Source organism: Herpailurus yagouaroundi, unplaced genomic scaffold (genome assembly GCF_014898765.1).
Source record: "Herpailurus yagouaroundi ecotype Mexico unplaced genomic scaffold, PumYag 203, whole genome shotgun sequence".
NCBI classification, from domain to species: domain Eukaryota; kingdom Metazoa; phylum Chordata; class Mammalia; order Carnivora; family Felidae; genus Herpailurus; species Herpailurus yagouaroundi.
This window is the reverse complement of record NW_024412434.1, coordinates 29,536,523-29,552,446: the sequence shown is the minus strand read 5'-3', so window position 1 is coordinate 29,552,446 and position 15,924 is coordinate 29,536,523. Positions and strand designations below refer to the sequence as shown.

Sequence of the window (15,924 nt, the reverse complement as noted above, 5' to 3'; positions counted from 1 at the left end):
CCACGAAGCCACCCTCTTCCCCTCCCCTCTTTCCTCTACCCTGCCCCAACCCGTAACGAGTGTCTTACAAAAACACAGATGAAGCACATACACATACATGTTAGAATGGGGGCTGGGGGGCAGGGTAGAGGAAAGAGGGGAGGGGAAGAGGGTGGCTTCGTGGGAACTGATGATGATAATGTGCCTTGAACTGAGAAAGAGAGAGAGGGAGGGGGGCAGGGGGAAAGGGAGAAAGAGGGATGGGTAGGGGGGAGGAGGGGGGAGGGAGAGCGGAAGAGGACAGGAGGAGGGAGGGGGAGGGGAGAAGAGGGATGGGAGGGGGAGAAAGGGGGAGAGGGAGGGAGAGGAGGGGGAGGAGGAGAGAGGGGGTTGGAGGAGACAGGGAGAGGGAAAGGGGGGAGGGAGCCGGTTCAGGGACGTTAAAGCCAAGCAGCTCAGTACCTGGCCCTGTAACACCCATCACTCCTTCTGACCACTTCCTGCGGAGCTAAATGCTGTGGCAGCTGTTAAGCGTCGCTATTACACCTTCACCCTCCCCCTCCTCTGCACAACCAACCTGCAGCTGGGCCATCCGGTGCCCACCCCGTGGGTCGGGGGGCACCTGCTTTCCAGAGATGCCGCTTCCACTGGGCTTTCCGAGGGGCCCGCCCACCACCCCCCCCCCCCAACGTGAAGAATGGCTACTTTAAGAGGAACCCATGTGCTGCCCTCCCTACTTTTTCTGTATGCTTGAGGCTTCCTGTAGCTGAAAACGTTTTCTTTGAAAAGAATCCATTTGATCTAGGGAGGAGGAGCTGTCACAGGAGAGCCGCAGTCAAGCCCAGAGCTGCCGGCCTGGTGGTGGCGGCCACCACTGTCGCATCCGGGGGAACCCCGGCTTGAGACCGGCGTGAACCCCACAGCCGCCCTCCCACTGTGACCAGCCAGCCCCGCCGCGCTGACAGCCTGCAGTGGCGGCGTGCTATTAGGGTGGGGGTGGGATGGCCTAGGCTCCAGCCTTGGGTGTGGGTCCTGATTGGCTAATCCCTCTCCCCGGCCCCAGTAATTGGTTCAAATAATCTGGGCCCCACCCAATCAGAATTTGGCTGAGTCTGGAAGAAGGGCCTGGATTCGGTTTGGACCCAGGTTCCAATTTGGGCGCAGGTTCCTCTTGGACACAAGAGGGAAGGGTTGGGCAGGCATCTGGACAAGTGGTTTTTCACTCTTCTCAGAAAGCTACCAGAAGCCTCCAGAAGCCTCCTGAGCAAAAGTATTTGGATTTCAGCCCGACCCTGATGCAGCCATTTTAACCCCGTTAGGGGCCCCGGGCATAGGATCAAGTGAACACTTTGGACAGGAGACCTCCAAATTTCAGGGAAAGTGAGGGCTCGATGATCCTGCTGACCCTCAGGACAAACTGGCCTCGAAAGCTGCCTCCTTCTGGTCCCCGCAGCCCCTACAGTGGGTTTTCCACTGCTTACACATGAGGAACCATTTCCATTAAGTTAGGACTTTGTGCAGAAAGGATGTTGGGGTTCCAACCCCTAGTCTTATCCTTCCCCCTGGAGCCACAAGGAGAGGAAGGAAAAAAGGACGGGCGCTGAGATGTACTGAGCACACAGGTACCACGCGCTCTGCAGATGGCTATGGATCAGAAAACTATTTCAAAAGTTCGGCAATAATGCCCGGCAGGTACCCTAGGCTGATAGAAAAGCTGAGTGAATTGGCCGGAAGATCTAGGGCTGCTTCTCATCTAGACATTCTTTCACTATACAAAAAGTAAAAACGTGGGGCACCTGGGGGGCTCAGTCAGTTAAGCAGCCGACTTTGGCTCAAGTCATGATCTCACAGTTCATGAGTTCGAGTCCCGCGTCAGGCTCCGTACTGACAGCTCAGAGCCTGGAGCCTGTTTCAGATTCTGTCTCCCTCTCTCTCTGCCCCCCCCCCCTCCCCTGGTCACCCTCCCTTTCTCTCTCTCTCTCAAAAATAAATAAACATTAAAAAAATTTTTTTAATATATAAATAAAAACGACCCCAATGGCAAACCTTATACAAAATGAATCCTTTTTGCTCAAGACTTAAAAGTGCACATTAAAGTGAGCAAGACCCACAAATAGAAAAGTACATACAACCTAAGCTCAAACGACCATCCTCCGGAGAGAACTGGTAAGCTTTCTATTCCTGACCAGTTTTGTTTTTCTATCCTAAGTTGCACCCAGCATGGCTGAGCTAAAATTTTCCAACAAAATATTTAAGTTGGGTTCATAATAAAAACTCCTTCCCAATACCCAGTTTGGCTACATTTGCAAACTCCTGTGGTAGACAGGTCCCGAAGCCAACCTCCACTTGACTGGGTTGTTTTCCATCTTGTTTTTTATTTTTCATCCTGGGAGCCTCCCTATCCTTTTTCTGAACACCCGACAAGGATCTGGATTCCACATGCTGCCAGCTCCATTTCCCTCGAATCCCCGTCTCTTTCTGATTTAGAAGGCACCCGGGGCGCCTGGATGGCTTAGTTGGTTGAGCGTCCGACCTCGGCTCAGGTCATGATCTCACAGTCCGTGGGTTCGAGCCCTGTGCTGACAGCTCGGAGCCTGGAGCCTGCTTCGGATTCTGTGTCTCCCTCTCTCTCTGCCCCTCCCCCACTCACACTCTATCTCACTCAATAATAAATAAACATTAAAAAAAAATTTAGATGGCGATCGAATTAGGCAGGTCTTGGGGATGGTCCCGAGGCCACCAAAAATAACGATTAGCATTCACTCAGCATCAGGCCCTGCAGAAACGTGATCACAAATCCTTCTGACAACCCTCCAAAATAAGGTTTCCTTTTCCAGTTGTGTAGATACAGAAACTGAGGCCCACGGTCTCGGCTGGCAAGAGGGAGAGCCAACTTCCAACCTGGTCTGAGTCCACCGCCCAGCGCTCGGCCAGCGCACGGTGCAGGTAAGCAGAACACCTGTGCCGAGCAGGGCGGATACGATCACCAACACCCCTGCACCAAGCAAGGCAGGCAGAAACAGGACACACCTGCCCTGAGGAGACCAGCCATAAAAGCCAATGGACTTGCACACCTGCCCTGAAGAGCAGGAGTAAACACAACACACCTGCACTGAGGAGCACGCCTATAAATGCAACACCCCACACCGAGCACCACGGGTGTAAGCCTACCACGCCTGCGCCGTATAAATACCGACACGCCAGCGGCAGCAGGCGCCAGCACACCTGCGTTAAGCAGCACTTTGACGCAGTCCAGATGCTCCCGGGCACAGGCGACGTGAAGAGGGGTCCCGAAGTGGCAGTCGTGTGCTTCCAGATTGGCCCCCACGTCAATAAGAAGCCTCACGCATTCGGAACTTCCTTAAAGCAAGCGGAAAAGGATGGGGACCGTTAATGAGCATACACGTCTGAGATAAGCCTGAGAGAAGCACAGCTGAACAGGTAAGCCCCACGCCTGGCTGCTGGGGGAGAACGGGGAACCAGAACCGCACCCCAACTGACAGCGGGTCACAACCCCGAGTTGCCTTGCGGAGCCAGAACATTGTGCTTTCTGGGCGTGCACGGTTCCCCCGGCCTGGCAGCACGAGGGACAGAGGGCACGGGTGAGCCTCTCGTGGGAGAGCAGTAGGTTTGGGAACAGCACCTCTGAGCAGCCAGGCCCGGCTCCTCAGCAGGAAGGTGCTCCCCACCTCCGGGGTCTCCTAAGCGGCGTCGGGAGCACCAGGCCTGGAGGTGATAAGCTGAAGCTGCCGGCAGCCCAAGTCCGAGCCCCCTGGAGGAGCTTCCCGAAGCTTCCTGACCTCGGAGGTCCCCCAGCCTTCTCCCTGGCAGGTGTTTTTCTGCCTCTTTCCCGGCATCTTTAACTGGGTTTGGGTGGAGGTTCATTCTGTCCCAGGCTCCATCCTCTTTCCTCACTTACTCGTGCTTCATCATCAGCAGCGGCCAAGTTTTCCACCTGTGGCCCTGAAATCCAGCCTCTTCTCTACAGCCCTCTGCTGGCCACTCTCTTGGGGATGTCTGGACCACTGTGTAGTCCTCTCCCCCGTACTAAATCCTGCTGACTCTTCCCCTAAAGGTTTCTAAATGAATCCACCCTGCCTGGGCTCCAACTCCTCTCTCCACGTCAGGATACCCCAGCCCCATCGCTCCTCTATGGGAGAGCAGCAGCTACGCCACCCCCAAAATCTGCTTCTTTAGCATAAGGATTATTTTGAGCTTAAAGCAATTATATGGCAGATATAAGAAAAGCTCTCTGCCCCCCTCCCCATCTGCCTAATAGCGGGACAGAAATTTATAACGGTCTCCCCATCCCCCTCTACCAGGAAAGACAGAAAGCAATGACCAGAGAAAATTCCAGACCCTTATCAGCCCAGAGCATTGAGAGGACTCTACGGACCAGGTGGAGCACGTAACCTCTAACAGGAGATTCTCCTGTCCCAGCGCTCCAGTCTGCAGAGGTGGGGATCCCAGGCAGAGAGGCAGGTGTGGAAGGGCGGTGGGCACGGAGCAGCTACAGGTGGCACCGGAGAGGGGTCGGTGGTGGGGGACGGCTCAAAGAGGTGAGCAGGTCCCAGGTGACCACCCCCGACAGGCCAACGAGTATGACTGGTAGGCCCGTCCAGCAGTGAGGATGACCCAAGGATTTTGAGGAGCGTTGGGACCAACTCTGTGATCCTACGCAGGGTCCTGGGTTTCATAAAGTGCCCTTGGAACTGCTCTTGACTTGAGTGCAAGTGGCATCTCCGCAGAGAATGATGGCTCTGAGTGGAGCTACGAAAGGACACGCACCCACACCCGAACATAACACTGGCCGGCACTGTGTCGGCCAATCAAAATATCGGCCACAAGTTTGCAAACTTTGCTCAGAAGAGTAGAATCCAAACTCCTTAGTGTGTCATTTAAAGATTTCCCACCTGCCGGTCTCGCCCTAAATTTCGTCTTCTCTGTCACCCCTCTCCTGGGAGCTTCCGGTCCAATGAGCCTGGACAAGTCACTTTCTCTCGCTTGGAGTGGCCTTCCTCTTCCTCTGAAACCTACTCCTTCTTGCAGGGCGGCTGAAATCCCACCTGTTCCCCGAGCCCCCAGAATGAGCGCCCTGTCCTCGGCCCGTGCTGGGTCTCCTCGAAATATAACAGGGGTCCACAGGGCAGAAGACGGTGAAGACCAAGTGAGCCATCACAGGGTAGGCTGATTTCCAGCGTTAGTATCTGAAAGGCCCTGGAGACCCAGCTAAGAAGTAGAATCCTACCCTAGAAACCATGGCCCCTGCTCCTGGTGGGGAAGGGTCTACAGGAGGAAAAGCTGAGGATTTCCACGGCTGGGGACCCGAGCTCCAGAAACAGAATGCGGGGGGGGGCGGGCCGGGGGGGGTTCTCGGCCGGCTGACGGCTTCAGCTACAATGCTAGCTTTGCTGGTGCGGACTCACCGCTCATGCAGGCCTCGTGCAACGGGGACGCTGTGTACAGGGGGGGGTTGACCTTGGCCCCGTAGGAGAGCAAGAGCTTCACACACTCGATGCTGCCGGAGGCACAGGCATCGCAGAGGGGCGTGCTGCCGTCGATGTTGCGGGCGTCCACCTGGTGGGGAGGGAGAAACGAGCGTCAGGGTGGAGGGGAAAAGCCCACACGACTCGCTTCCTCATCCTGACACACATTCATCTCTGCAAAGTCCCTTATTAGCAGTTTTGCAGCGTGTGCCAAGGTGCTGTCGCAGGCAAGGGCGTTCAAGGACAAAGGGAGATGGGCTGGCAGCGCCTCTGAGCCCACCAAGTGCAGGAGGGGCCCTTTTCCGGGCTCTTCTCTTGGGACAGGGTCAACTCGGCCTCCTGCCACCTCCTACCCGTCCCCTAGGCCCCCCTCCCCCCCAAGACTGCAAGGTGACGAAGGCAGGATGTAAAAAGGGCGTTTTAATTCCGGCTTAGGGCTGCCCGGAGCTGCTTATCGTGCCCCCTCTAGCCGGGAAATGACCCGGAGGGGAAAGCCGACCCCCAGGCTGGCGGGCTGTGCTCAGACTTCAGCTGCTGCGTGGGTACGCGCGACAGCTCGGTCCGCTTCCTGTGGGAGCGCCCTCACAGCCAAGCTCCTGGGTGCGTTCGGCCCGGAGGCTGCAGCCCATGCTCCGGGCTCCTGGCCCGCTGCTGCTGCTGCCGCTGCCCTCCGCCCAGCGACTCTGCCCGCGGCGACGGCTGGAGCTCAAGCCAGCCCGCAAGCAGGAGCAGGTGCGCAGGGAAGCAGATCCCAATCTTGTGCTTAGAATCCTGCTCTTGGACCCAGGCAGTGGCTCTTCAGCCACGGCTTCCAGCCCTCACAGACGTCTCCCTCGCGAGAAACTAGAACCACCCGCTCTTTGGCCACCCGTGCCCTCCCGGCAGCCCAGCCGTGAACCACTGCTGGCCTCCACTACACCCCACGCTGGAGGCTTCCTTCCCCTCCCCCGTGGTTTCTCTACTTTCTGTGCATTTGCAACTCGAATCCCGAGCCTCTTAGTATTTCCCCTCCCTCCATACGCGCTCCATCCATTCCCGTCCCCGGGGGTCTGTCCCAAAGGGCCCCTCACCTGGGCCCCGGCGGCCAGCAGCAGCTGAACACACTGCGCCTGGCCCTGCAGGCTGGCCGCATGCAGGGGCGTGATGGAGTCCACGGTGACCTGGTTGACACAGGCCCCGCTCTCAATCAGCTGCTGCAGCTGCAGGGTCTCGCCACGCTGGGCAGCCTCGTGCACAGGGGTGCGCTCCACCCAGAAACCTGGAAAGGAAGGCAGACCCAGTGCTGAGACCCGGGGACATGTGTACCCAGGTCAGGAGACCATGGCAGTGTCGCAAGGACGCTTCATGAAACCCAGCACCCGATGCAGGATCACGGAGTTGGCCGAAACGCTCCTCAAAACGCTCGGGTCATCCCCACTGCCGGAGCGTGGAGGTCATACTCGTTGGCACAGCCTGTCGGGGGTGGCGACCTGGGCCCTGCTCACCTCTTTGAGCCCTCCCCCCCCCCCCCCACTGACCCCTCTCCGGTGCCACCTGTAGCTGCTCCGTGCCCACCGCCCTTCCACACCTGCCTCTCCGCCTGGGATCCCCCCCTCTGCAGACTGGAGCACCGGGACGGGAGAATCTCCCGTTAGAGTCTCCTGTCACTTGCCGTACCTGCACCCGTTTGAAGTCCCCCCTTCTTCCACGACACTCGCGCACACACCCTCATTTACAGCTTGACGCCCTCTCCACCCCATCCTTGCCCAGGAGTGCCTTGAAAGTGGGGACCACCTTTAATCCACTTTAACAGGTTCCTCAGGACTTTGTACATGTAAAATCGTGTCACCTGCTAACAGCAGTAGTTTCACCACCTCCTTTCCAATCTGGATGCCTCTTCTCTTTCCGGCCTCACTGCCCTGGCTCGGACTTCCAGCTCGATGCTGAACAGAAGCGGTAAGAGCACGTCCCGGTCTTATTCGTCGACTTTCACGTCAGGGATGAGCTTAGCTGTGACTTTTTCACAGGTGGCCTTTATCAGGTGGAGGACATTCACCTCCCTTTCTAGTTGTTGTTGTTGTTGTTGTTTCTAATCACCAGATGGCGTTGGATTTTTGTTCAATGCTTTTTCTGCATCTAATGCAGTGCTCCTGCCGGCGTTCCTTAATTGTGGAAGCGGTTAGTACATTAACAGACTCTCAGATGTTAAGCCAACTATGTATTTCTGGCATAAACCCCCTTGGTCATGATGCCATAGCATGTTTGGTTTGCTAGTGTTCTCAGGACTCTTATATCTACACTCGTAAGTCAGTTGTCTTATGATTGATGTTTTTATCTGGTTTTTCCGGCTCCATAGAATGAGTCAGGAAATTATTGTCTCTTCCAAAAATTGGAAAGCACTGGTATCGAATCTTTAAATGTTGGGTCAAGTTCATCTGGGAAGATCTCTGGGTCTGGGCTTTCCTTTGCTATAAGCTTTAATTCCTAATTCCACATCTTCATTTGCTACAGGTCTATTCAGAGTTTCTATTTTTTTTGAGTCAGTTTTGGTGTCTATTTTTTGCCAATTTTGGTAGTTTGTGTCTTTATTGGAATTTCTCCACTTTGCGTACATCCTCTAATCTGTTGGCCTACAATTGGTTATGGACTGAATTTTGTCCCCAAAACTCGTAAGCAAAGCCTGAACCCTATATACCTCTGAATGTGACTGTGCTTGGAGTCTGCACGGTTTCAGAAGTAATGAAGTCAAGGTGAGGTCATTAGAGCCTGCCCTAAACCCATCTAAGTGGAGTCTTCATGAGGGGAGATTAGGACACAGACACCTGGGATGGGCTGAACAGAGGAAGGGCCATGTGAGGACACAGTTAGAAAGTGGCCATCTGTAAGCCAAGGGGTGGAGGGGCCTCAGCAAAAACCAGCCTGGCTGAGCCCCTGATCTTGGACTTCCAACCTCCAGAGCGTGAGAAAATGAATGTGCACTGTGTAGGCCACCCAGTGGCATTTTGTCACAGCAGCCCTGGCAGACTGACACGCCACCGTTCACACTGTCCCTCTGTGGTCCTCCTTTCTAGAAAGGCCAGAGTAACGTCATCCCTTTCCTCCTTGATCTTCGTGATCTGCATCTTTTTCCTTGAGGTTTGTCGATTTCATTGCTCTTTCCAGAGAACTTTTGGTTTTGTTGGCTTTCTGTGTTGTTTTTTCTATTCCCTATTTCACGGATGTCCTGTCTAATCTTTGTTTTTCCCCTTCTACCTCCTTCAGCTCCAGTTTTCATGGATGTCCTGTCTAATCTTTATTATTTTTTCCCTTCTACCTCCTTCAGCTCTAGTTTTCTATTTCCGGTGTCTTAAGGTGGAAGGATATTGATTTGAGCTGTTTCCTCTTAATATAAATGTTTACGGCTATAAAAGTCCTTCAAGTGCTACTGGGACTCTCCTCTCATGAGTTTGGTAGATTATCCGCATTTTTATTCATCTCAAACTAAAACTATTTTTACATTCATTCCAACCTCAATGTATACATTCAACAAACCTGTAACTGATCAAGGCACTGCTCTGATCCCAAAATGGAGTAAAATTCTCTCTCCTACACTGGCTCACCCCTCCCCATCACTCCCTTTGGCTATACAAAAAGTGTTCTGACCTCCTGATCCCTTTAACCAGTGGCCCTCACACCTGAGCATCCAACAGTGTCACCTGGGGGCTATGAGAATGGACTGCTGAGCCCCACCCCAGAGTCAGCAGGTCTTGGTGCCTGAGAATCTGCGTCTCTAATAAGTTCCCACATGATGCTGATGTTGACGCTGTGGTCTGGGGACTACACTTTGAGAACCACTGCTTTAGACAATACCTCTCCCTCTGAATGAAGGCCCTTTTCTCCCCCCATCTCCCCTCACTCCCACCTTTCCCACTCACCCTGGATGAGTTCTGCTTGTACCTCTCCACGCTGCAATCCAGTGCTTATTTCTTCCAGGAGGACTTGCCCCACCTCTGCCCCTACGCACCCTGGGTTAGCATCTCGTCTGTGTCCCGTCAGCCTGCCTCCCTGTCCCCACCAGCCTGTGGCAAGGACAGCACGGGGACTAAGCTCTGCTACATCTGAAACTTGGCTCAGCCACTTATCAGCTTCTGTGGGACGTAGCTTCCCTTGACTGTCTCTTCACCTGTACATGGGGATGATGATAATAGTTTATTCATTGGTGGGTTATGAAAATTCAGTAGATTATAGTGAGTGAAAGCACCTACTGTGGGGACTGGCACAAAGTGCTCAGTAAATGCGGTCTATTTATAATACCCCTCCTCCCCCATCGTGCCTACCTGTCTTGTCCGCTAGCCAAAGAGCCTGTGACCCCATGAAATGGGGACTTGATCGTATGAGTGGTGGAGGATGGAGCAAAAGGAGAGCTGAAACTCAGAAAGATTTGATTCTCACAAAATATAAAAGCCAAGCTCGTGGAACTTTCTATTTACCACTTCAAGAAGGGGACCCCCCAGTATGTTTGTTTAGCAGTGACTACCAGGCATGGGCACACCTGTCTTGGGGGTTAGTGAAAAGTGGCTATCGTTCCAGAGTCACACTGGAAGAAGCAAAACCCCACAGGTAGGACGAGGAGTTGCAACCTTCAAAAGAGGAGGGCAGGGCGAGGCCCTCAATCATATAGCAAAAAAGGGAAATGCAGCTCAGGAAAGCCAGTGCACCTTCCATTTCTTGCACTTTGCGGATAATTGTGTTTTTTTTCCGAATCGAAGGCTTCTGGCAATCCTGTGTTGCAATTTTTCCAGCAGTGTTTGCTCACTTTGTGTCTGTCATGCTTTGCTAATTCTTGCAATATTTCAGACTTCACTACATCTGTCATGGTGATCTGTGACTAATAATCTTTGTTAGTATGGTGATGTTTCAGGATGCCATGAACCGTGCCCACGTAAGATGGTGAACTTAATCGACAAACATTGTGTTCCAACTTCTCCACCAACCAGCTCTTTTCCCCAGCCTCCCTATTCCCTAAGACCACCACACTGAAATTACGACCAATTAATAACCCTACGATGGCCTCTGGGCCTTCACGTGAAGGGAAGAGTCCTACATCCCTCACTTTAAATCAAAAGCTAGAAATGATTAAGTTCGGTAAGGGAGGCATGTCGGAGGCAAAGACGGGCTGAAAGCTAGGCTTCTTGACCCCAACAGCCAAGGTGTGAATGCTAAATTTTCTTGAAGAAAATTAAAAGTGCTACTCCAGCGAACACGTGGATGATAAGAAAATGAAACCGACTTACAGCTGATCTGGAGAAAGTTCAGATGGTCTGGACAGAAGATCAAAGCAGCCACAACATTCCCTTAAGCCAGAGCCTAACCTAGGGCGAGGCCCCACCTCTCCTCAATTCCACGGAGGCTGAAAGGTGAGGAAGCTGTATAAGAAAAACTGGAGGCTGGCAGAGGTTGGTTTGTGAGGTCTGAGGAAAGAGGACAACTCTAAAACATGGAGGCACAGGATGATGCAGCAAGTGCTGATGTCAAAGCTGCAGCAGGCTATCCAGAAGATGTAGCTAAGAAAATTAACGAAGGTGGCTATGCCAAACAGATGATCGGTGGAGATGAAACAGCCTTCTATTGGAAGAAGATGCCATCTAGGACTCTCATAGCTAGAGAGAAGTCAGCCTGACTCTCTTGCTGGGGTTAATGAAGCTGGTGACTTTCAATTGAAGCCAGTGCTCGCTGACCATTTCAAAAATCCCAAGGCCCTTAAGAATTAGGCTACCCGGGCTCTATAAATGGAACGACAAAGCCCAGGTGACAGCACATATGTTTGCAACATGGTTTACTGACTACTTTAGGCCCACTGTTGAGACTTACTCCTTGGAAAAAGATCCTTCCAAAATATTCATTAATAATGTGCCTGGTCACCCAAGAGCTCCGATGGAGATGAACGAGATTCATGGTTCCATACCTGCTAACACGACGTCATTCTGCAGCCCATGGATCAAGGAGTCATTTCAGCTTTCAAGTCTTATTATTTAAGAAATACATTCCATAAGGCTATAGCTACCATAGTGATTCCTCTGATGGATCTGGGCAAAGAAAACTGAAAACCTTCTGGAAAGGATTCACCACTCCAGATGCCATTAAGAACTTTCATAATTCGTGGGAAGAGGCCAAAATATCAACATTCACAGGATAACAGGAGTTGGGAGACGTTGGTTCCAGCCCTCGTGGATGACTTTGAGGGGCTCATGACCTCAGTGGAGGGAGTCACTGCAGATGAGATGGAAAGAGCGAGCAGACCAGAATCAGAAGTGGGGCTGTAAAGTGGAATAAGAGCTGTAATCTCCTGACAAAACTTGAACGGAAAAGAAGTTGCTTCTCACGGAGGAGCAAAGAAAGTGGTTTCTTGAGATGGAATCTACTCCTGGTGAAGACTGTTGAAATGACAGCAAAGGATTTAGAATACAACATAAACCCTGCTGACAAGGCAGCAGCAAGGTTTGAGAAGACTGACTCCAATTTTGAAAGAACTTCTGGGGATAAAGTGCTATCAAACAGCATCACATGCTCCAGAAAAAGTTTGTGAAGGCAAGAGTCCAGCAACGCGGCCAAGTTCGTTGTTATCTTAAGAAACTGCCACAGCCACCCCAACTTTCACCACCCTGCTAAATCAGCAGCCATCACCATCGAGGCAGGACCCTCCACCAGCAAGACGATCAGATGACAGCATTCTTCGCACGAAAGCACTTTTACAGTTAAGGTTTGTTTTCAGAGGATCGCATACTCGACAGGCCAGTGTAAACATAACTTTTATATGCACTGGGAACCCCCCAAAATTCATGTGATTCTATTGCAACATCCACTTACTGTGGTGGTCTGGAACTGAACCCAAAATATTTCCAAGGTGTGCCTGTGTAGGTTCCCAGGCACGGGGATGCAGACCAAGCTGTGCTTCTGATCGTGGACCCCACAGGCAGACACATGTCTCACGGTGGGAAAGGCCATATAGTAACAAGTGGAGACGGGAGGTAGGCAGTAAAAGCTTTCCATGTCCCCTGAGGAACCCACAGCAGGACGCGGCTCATCCACCCAGCCCAGCAGTCCAAGTAGCCCTGCAAACCGATTACAGACGAATGTACTTGATGTGAAGGGTGTGAGCCTTTTAGCATAAAACCAGCAACCCAGGAAAGCCCCGCCTGGGTTTAAACCTCAGCCTTGCCTCTTTCTAGCTGTGTGAACTCCACCGTACCTCTAAATTATCAATAATAAGTGTATTGCAGCTGCCTCTGGGCTTGTGACCAGCACTGGCACATAACCTAAGCAGCACCAGGCTCTTATCGTGGTCCCAGAAACCGTCTCTCCTTTCTCTCTCCAGCTGACCAGATGGTAGCGATCCCCCCAGATGGCAGCGAGCTGTGTTTAGAGTTCACGGCTAAGGATGACAGAAAAAATCCAGCTCCCCTTGCTTAGAACCTCAAATCCTTAAGGTACCCTTTTATCATTGTCTGCCAGCCTCTCGAATACAGCTCTTGAGTATAGATCCTGAACACAGGATCACTTTTTCCACTTCGCAAAAGGATGCTTGCCCTTGGGTCCCTAACAACCTGTATTACATTGGCTAAGTTATAAATATAGGATTCACTTAGGAGGTGGCTTGCCCTAAATTCTCTGCAGAGCTTTACAATATGGCCTTAATAAGTATAATCTTTACCTCTGTGAGGCGTTCTATAAAAAAAAAAAAAAAAAAAGGAAAAATCTACCTGCTTTGAAGTATATATACCACACATCTACAATTTCAGATCAGAAAGTTAAAATGGGTTATCGTCCCTACAGTGGGCCATTGCTTCTGCTGGGATAGCAGTGTTCTGGATTCAATACATTCAGCTTATCCGTTAATGCTGAGAATGAAAATGTCAGGAACCTATTTTTAGAGGAAATAAACAATGACAGTCAAAAATATCCATGAACCCCAGAAGCTGTAAAATCCATTGGTTGAGCAAGCTTTTCTCTTAAAGATTCCTTAAACCATGCTCAGAAAAGTGAAGGCTGCGCTATTGAAGATGCTCCCTGAACAAAACATGAAAACGTGTCCACGTGGCCCTGGTTAGCCATTCTTTGCTTATTTTAACTGAACCAAACACAGATGCACTGGAGGGGTCAAAGTCTTGCACCTGCCTGCGGTGGAATGCCAAGTAAAACCAGATGTTTACTAAATGTCTTTGATCATGTTCAAGGTGGCTATTTTCCAGGATCCATTCAAATATCTGCCTTGCTGTGACGTCAAGTCCCCTTACGCCAAATTTACCCTTAAGATGTCTCACTTTTATCGGCACTGTTTTTACCAGTGTGAAAGTACTTTAGTTTTGTTTGTTTGGTTGGTTTTGGTTTTTTGCTTCCAGGCTTTCTAAGTGCTTTCTCAGGTCACTTCATCTGCTGTAGTATTTACTTCGTAGGGAAGTCTCCTTCCCCACAGAATGTCCCTTTGCCCTCGGATCCATTTTATTCTCCCGTAGCCTGAATGGTAGGAAGAACCGAGATGGCTTTTCTTTTTTTTTAAACATGGGGTGACCTGTCACAAGGGCATTATCTTCCTTCTGGGGCACACGCCTTCGGTCACAGCCGGATAGACCTGTAGGATGCTAATGACAGTGCGACACGACCTTCCCACAGGGTCCCTGGAAGATGTTCCGGCTCCCACACGGGGCTCTGCGGGGCTGCCCTAGGAGCGGTCCAGCAGAGGCAACTCTGGGTGCTCTGAACTTGGGGATGACCATGCCCACCCCTCCCTGCGCCTTCCCCAAGGTGCGCCGATGGGTCTGCGGTTGGGAAGTCCCGCGACTGGCGCGTCACAACGCTGACCGGGGCCAAGACGCCGGACGCAGAGAGCGCCTCAGATGCTTGGGGTTACCGACCTCGCTCCCCGTAAGGACACGGCGGCGCTCCAACCTGGGCCCACCGAAACGCCCCTGCCGGCGTCCTCCGACGCACCTGTCCGGCCGGGAACAGCCCCGCGGTCCCCGCGCCCCCAGCACCCATGCCGCCCGCACCCGCACGTACCCACGTCGCCCAGGTAGCAGCCGTCCGCCGCGCGGGGCTCCATGCCGCACGCCCGCCCGCTCGCCGCCGCGCGCCCGCCCGCATACCCCGGCGGCTCGGGTGCCCGCGACCTGGGCGGGGCTCCGCTGGCTGGGCGGGCCTACGGGGCGCGGCGTCCTCCCGAGGGACCACGGGAGTTGTAGTTCCGCCGCGGCCTGGCGCCGGGTAGTCCGTGCGCGCCCCGCTGGTGCTCCCGGCCCGGCTTCGGCCGCAGCCTCCGCGGCGCCCCAGGGCCGCTCAGCCCTTGTGACGCCGAGTCGGGCTTCCTGCCGGAGCGGGGACGCTCCCCGTGTCTGTCACCTGAATCGTTTAGGTTCGGGAGAACCCAGCAGGCGCGCCTTTCCGAGCCTCGCGGCGGGAAAGAGCCGGTTTCCTAATAAGTCCAGGCGGACAACCGAATGAGCCCTTGTGCTTTGCTTTGCTTTTCCCAAAGGCAGTTGCGTGATGCGGCAGGTTTACCTTTGTCCAAGTTCCTTGCGGCCTGGTCACGAGATTTCTCACCAGGTCTGACCTGTATTGAGCCTACCTGTAGAAGTTAGCTTGGGCTGGAAAGTAAAAATACCAGAAATTACCTGATGCGGAAATACAGGAGGACTACTGGAGTGCGGAAGGTCTGATCTCTCGCTTGGACGACTCGAATGTTCCTCCGGTCCAGACCACAGGCACGCACTGAGTGGAGGCTGAACCTTGTCGGTCTGACCAGAGCTGCTGGGGAGTCACAGCCCCAGCCTTGCAAGTGACATCTCAAGCCTATTAGTGTGGCTTTGCACCCCTTTGCGTACCATAATTAGGCTTTTGCATTTTTCTTGCCAGTTTCTGGCATTCTGTATTAACTGTACGTTTAAAAAATCTGTTTGCTGCGGGATGTTATGTTTTTTCCTATGACGATGCCTTGTTTGTATGTTTGTATTTTCTTTGATTTTTCTTCCTTGGCAAAGTCTCTTCTAGGTCTTAGTATAGACTGTATATTTGTGTAAGCCACATATATTTATAAACCATATATTTTTGTTTGTATACGTACCTAGTACTTATTTGTTAAATGTTAGCAGATATTTCCTCATTAGCTTATTTTGGAAATTTTTCCTTCTTCTGTTGCTTGATTTCAGTATTACAGAAGAGCTTTAAGTGTTTATATATTCAGACACACATACTCTGAGAGTGTTCCCTCTTCATATTCAGAATGTACTTCCCTAGCAAGGGCCAGAGCAGGTATGTTATTTTTGTTCTGTTCTGCTGGTAAGTATTTAAGTCTGGATTTTTTTGCGGCGGTTAGAATCTAAGTTAATTTTCCTCCAAGTTAAAATACATTTCTTTAAAATATTATTAAACAGTAACTTATCTATCTTTGTGTTAATTTCCTTTTATTGCATACAGGCATACTCATTTTATTGCATTTCACTTTATT

General features: G+C 52.1%; 1 protein-coding gene and 1 long non-coding RNA gene across 2 annotated transcripts in view; one reads left to right on the top strand and one right to left on the bottom strand.

Annotated features, from left to right (window-relative positions):
• Nucleotides 1-11,055, top strand: part of LOC121014866 (uncharacterized) — a 19,456-nt gene extending 8,401 nt beyond the window's left edge. Inside the window, exon 3 of the long non-coding RNA XR_005783469.1 lies at nt 11,045-11,055. This is a non-coding gene — a long non-coding RNA (uncharacterized LOC121014866). The remainder of the gene's footprint in view (nt 1-11,044) is intronic.
• The window catches only part of ASB13 (ankyrin repeat and SOCS box containing 13), a 21,986-nt gene extending 7,403 nt beyond the window's left edge, over nt 1-14,583 (bottom strand). Inside the window, exons 1-4 of the mRNA XM_040451537.1 lie at nt 14,481-14,583; nt 6,536-6,723; nt 5,406-5,556; nt 3,205-3,339 (exon numbers count right to left, since the gene is read on the bottom strand). Coding sequence (XP_040307471.1) covers nt 3,205-3,339; nt 5,406-5,556; nt 6,536-6,723; nt 14,481-14,523 — 517 coding nt within the window. The 5' untranslated portion in view covers nt 14,524-14,583. The remainder of the gene's footprint in view (nt 1-3,204; nt 3,340-5,405; nt 5,557-6,535; nt 6,724-14,480) is intronic.
• Between the last annotated feature and the right edge of the window lie 1,341 nt (nt 14,584-15,924).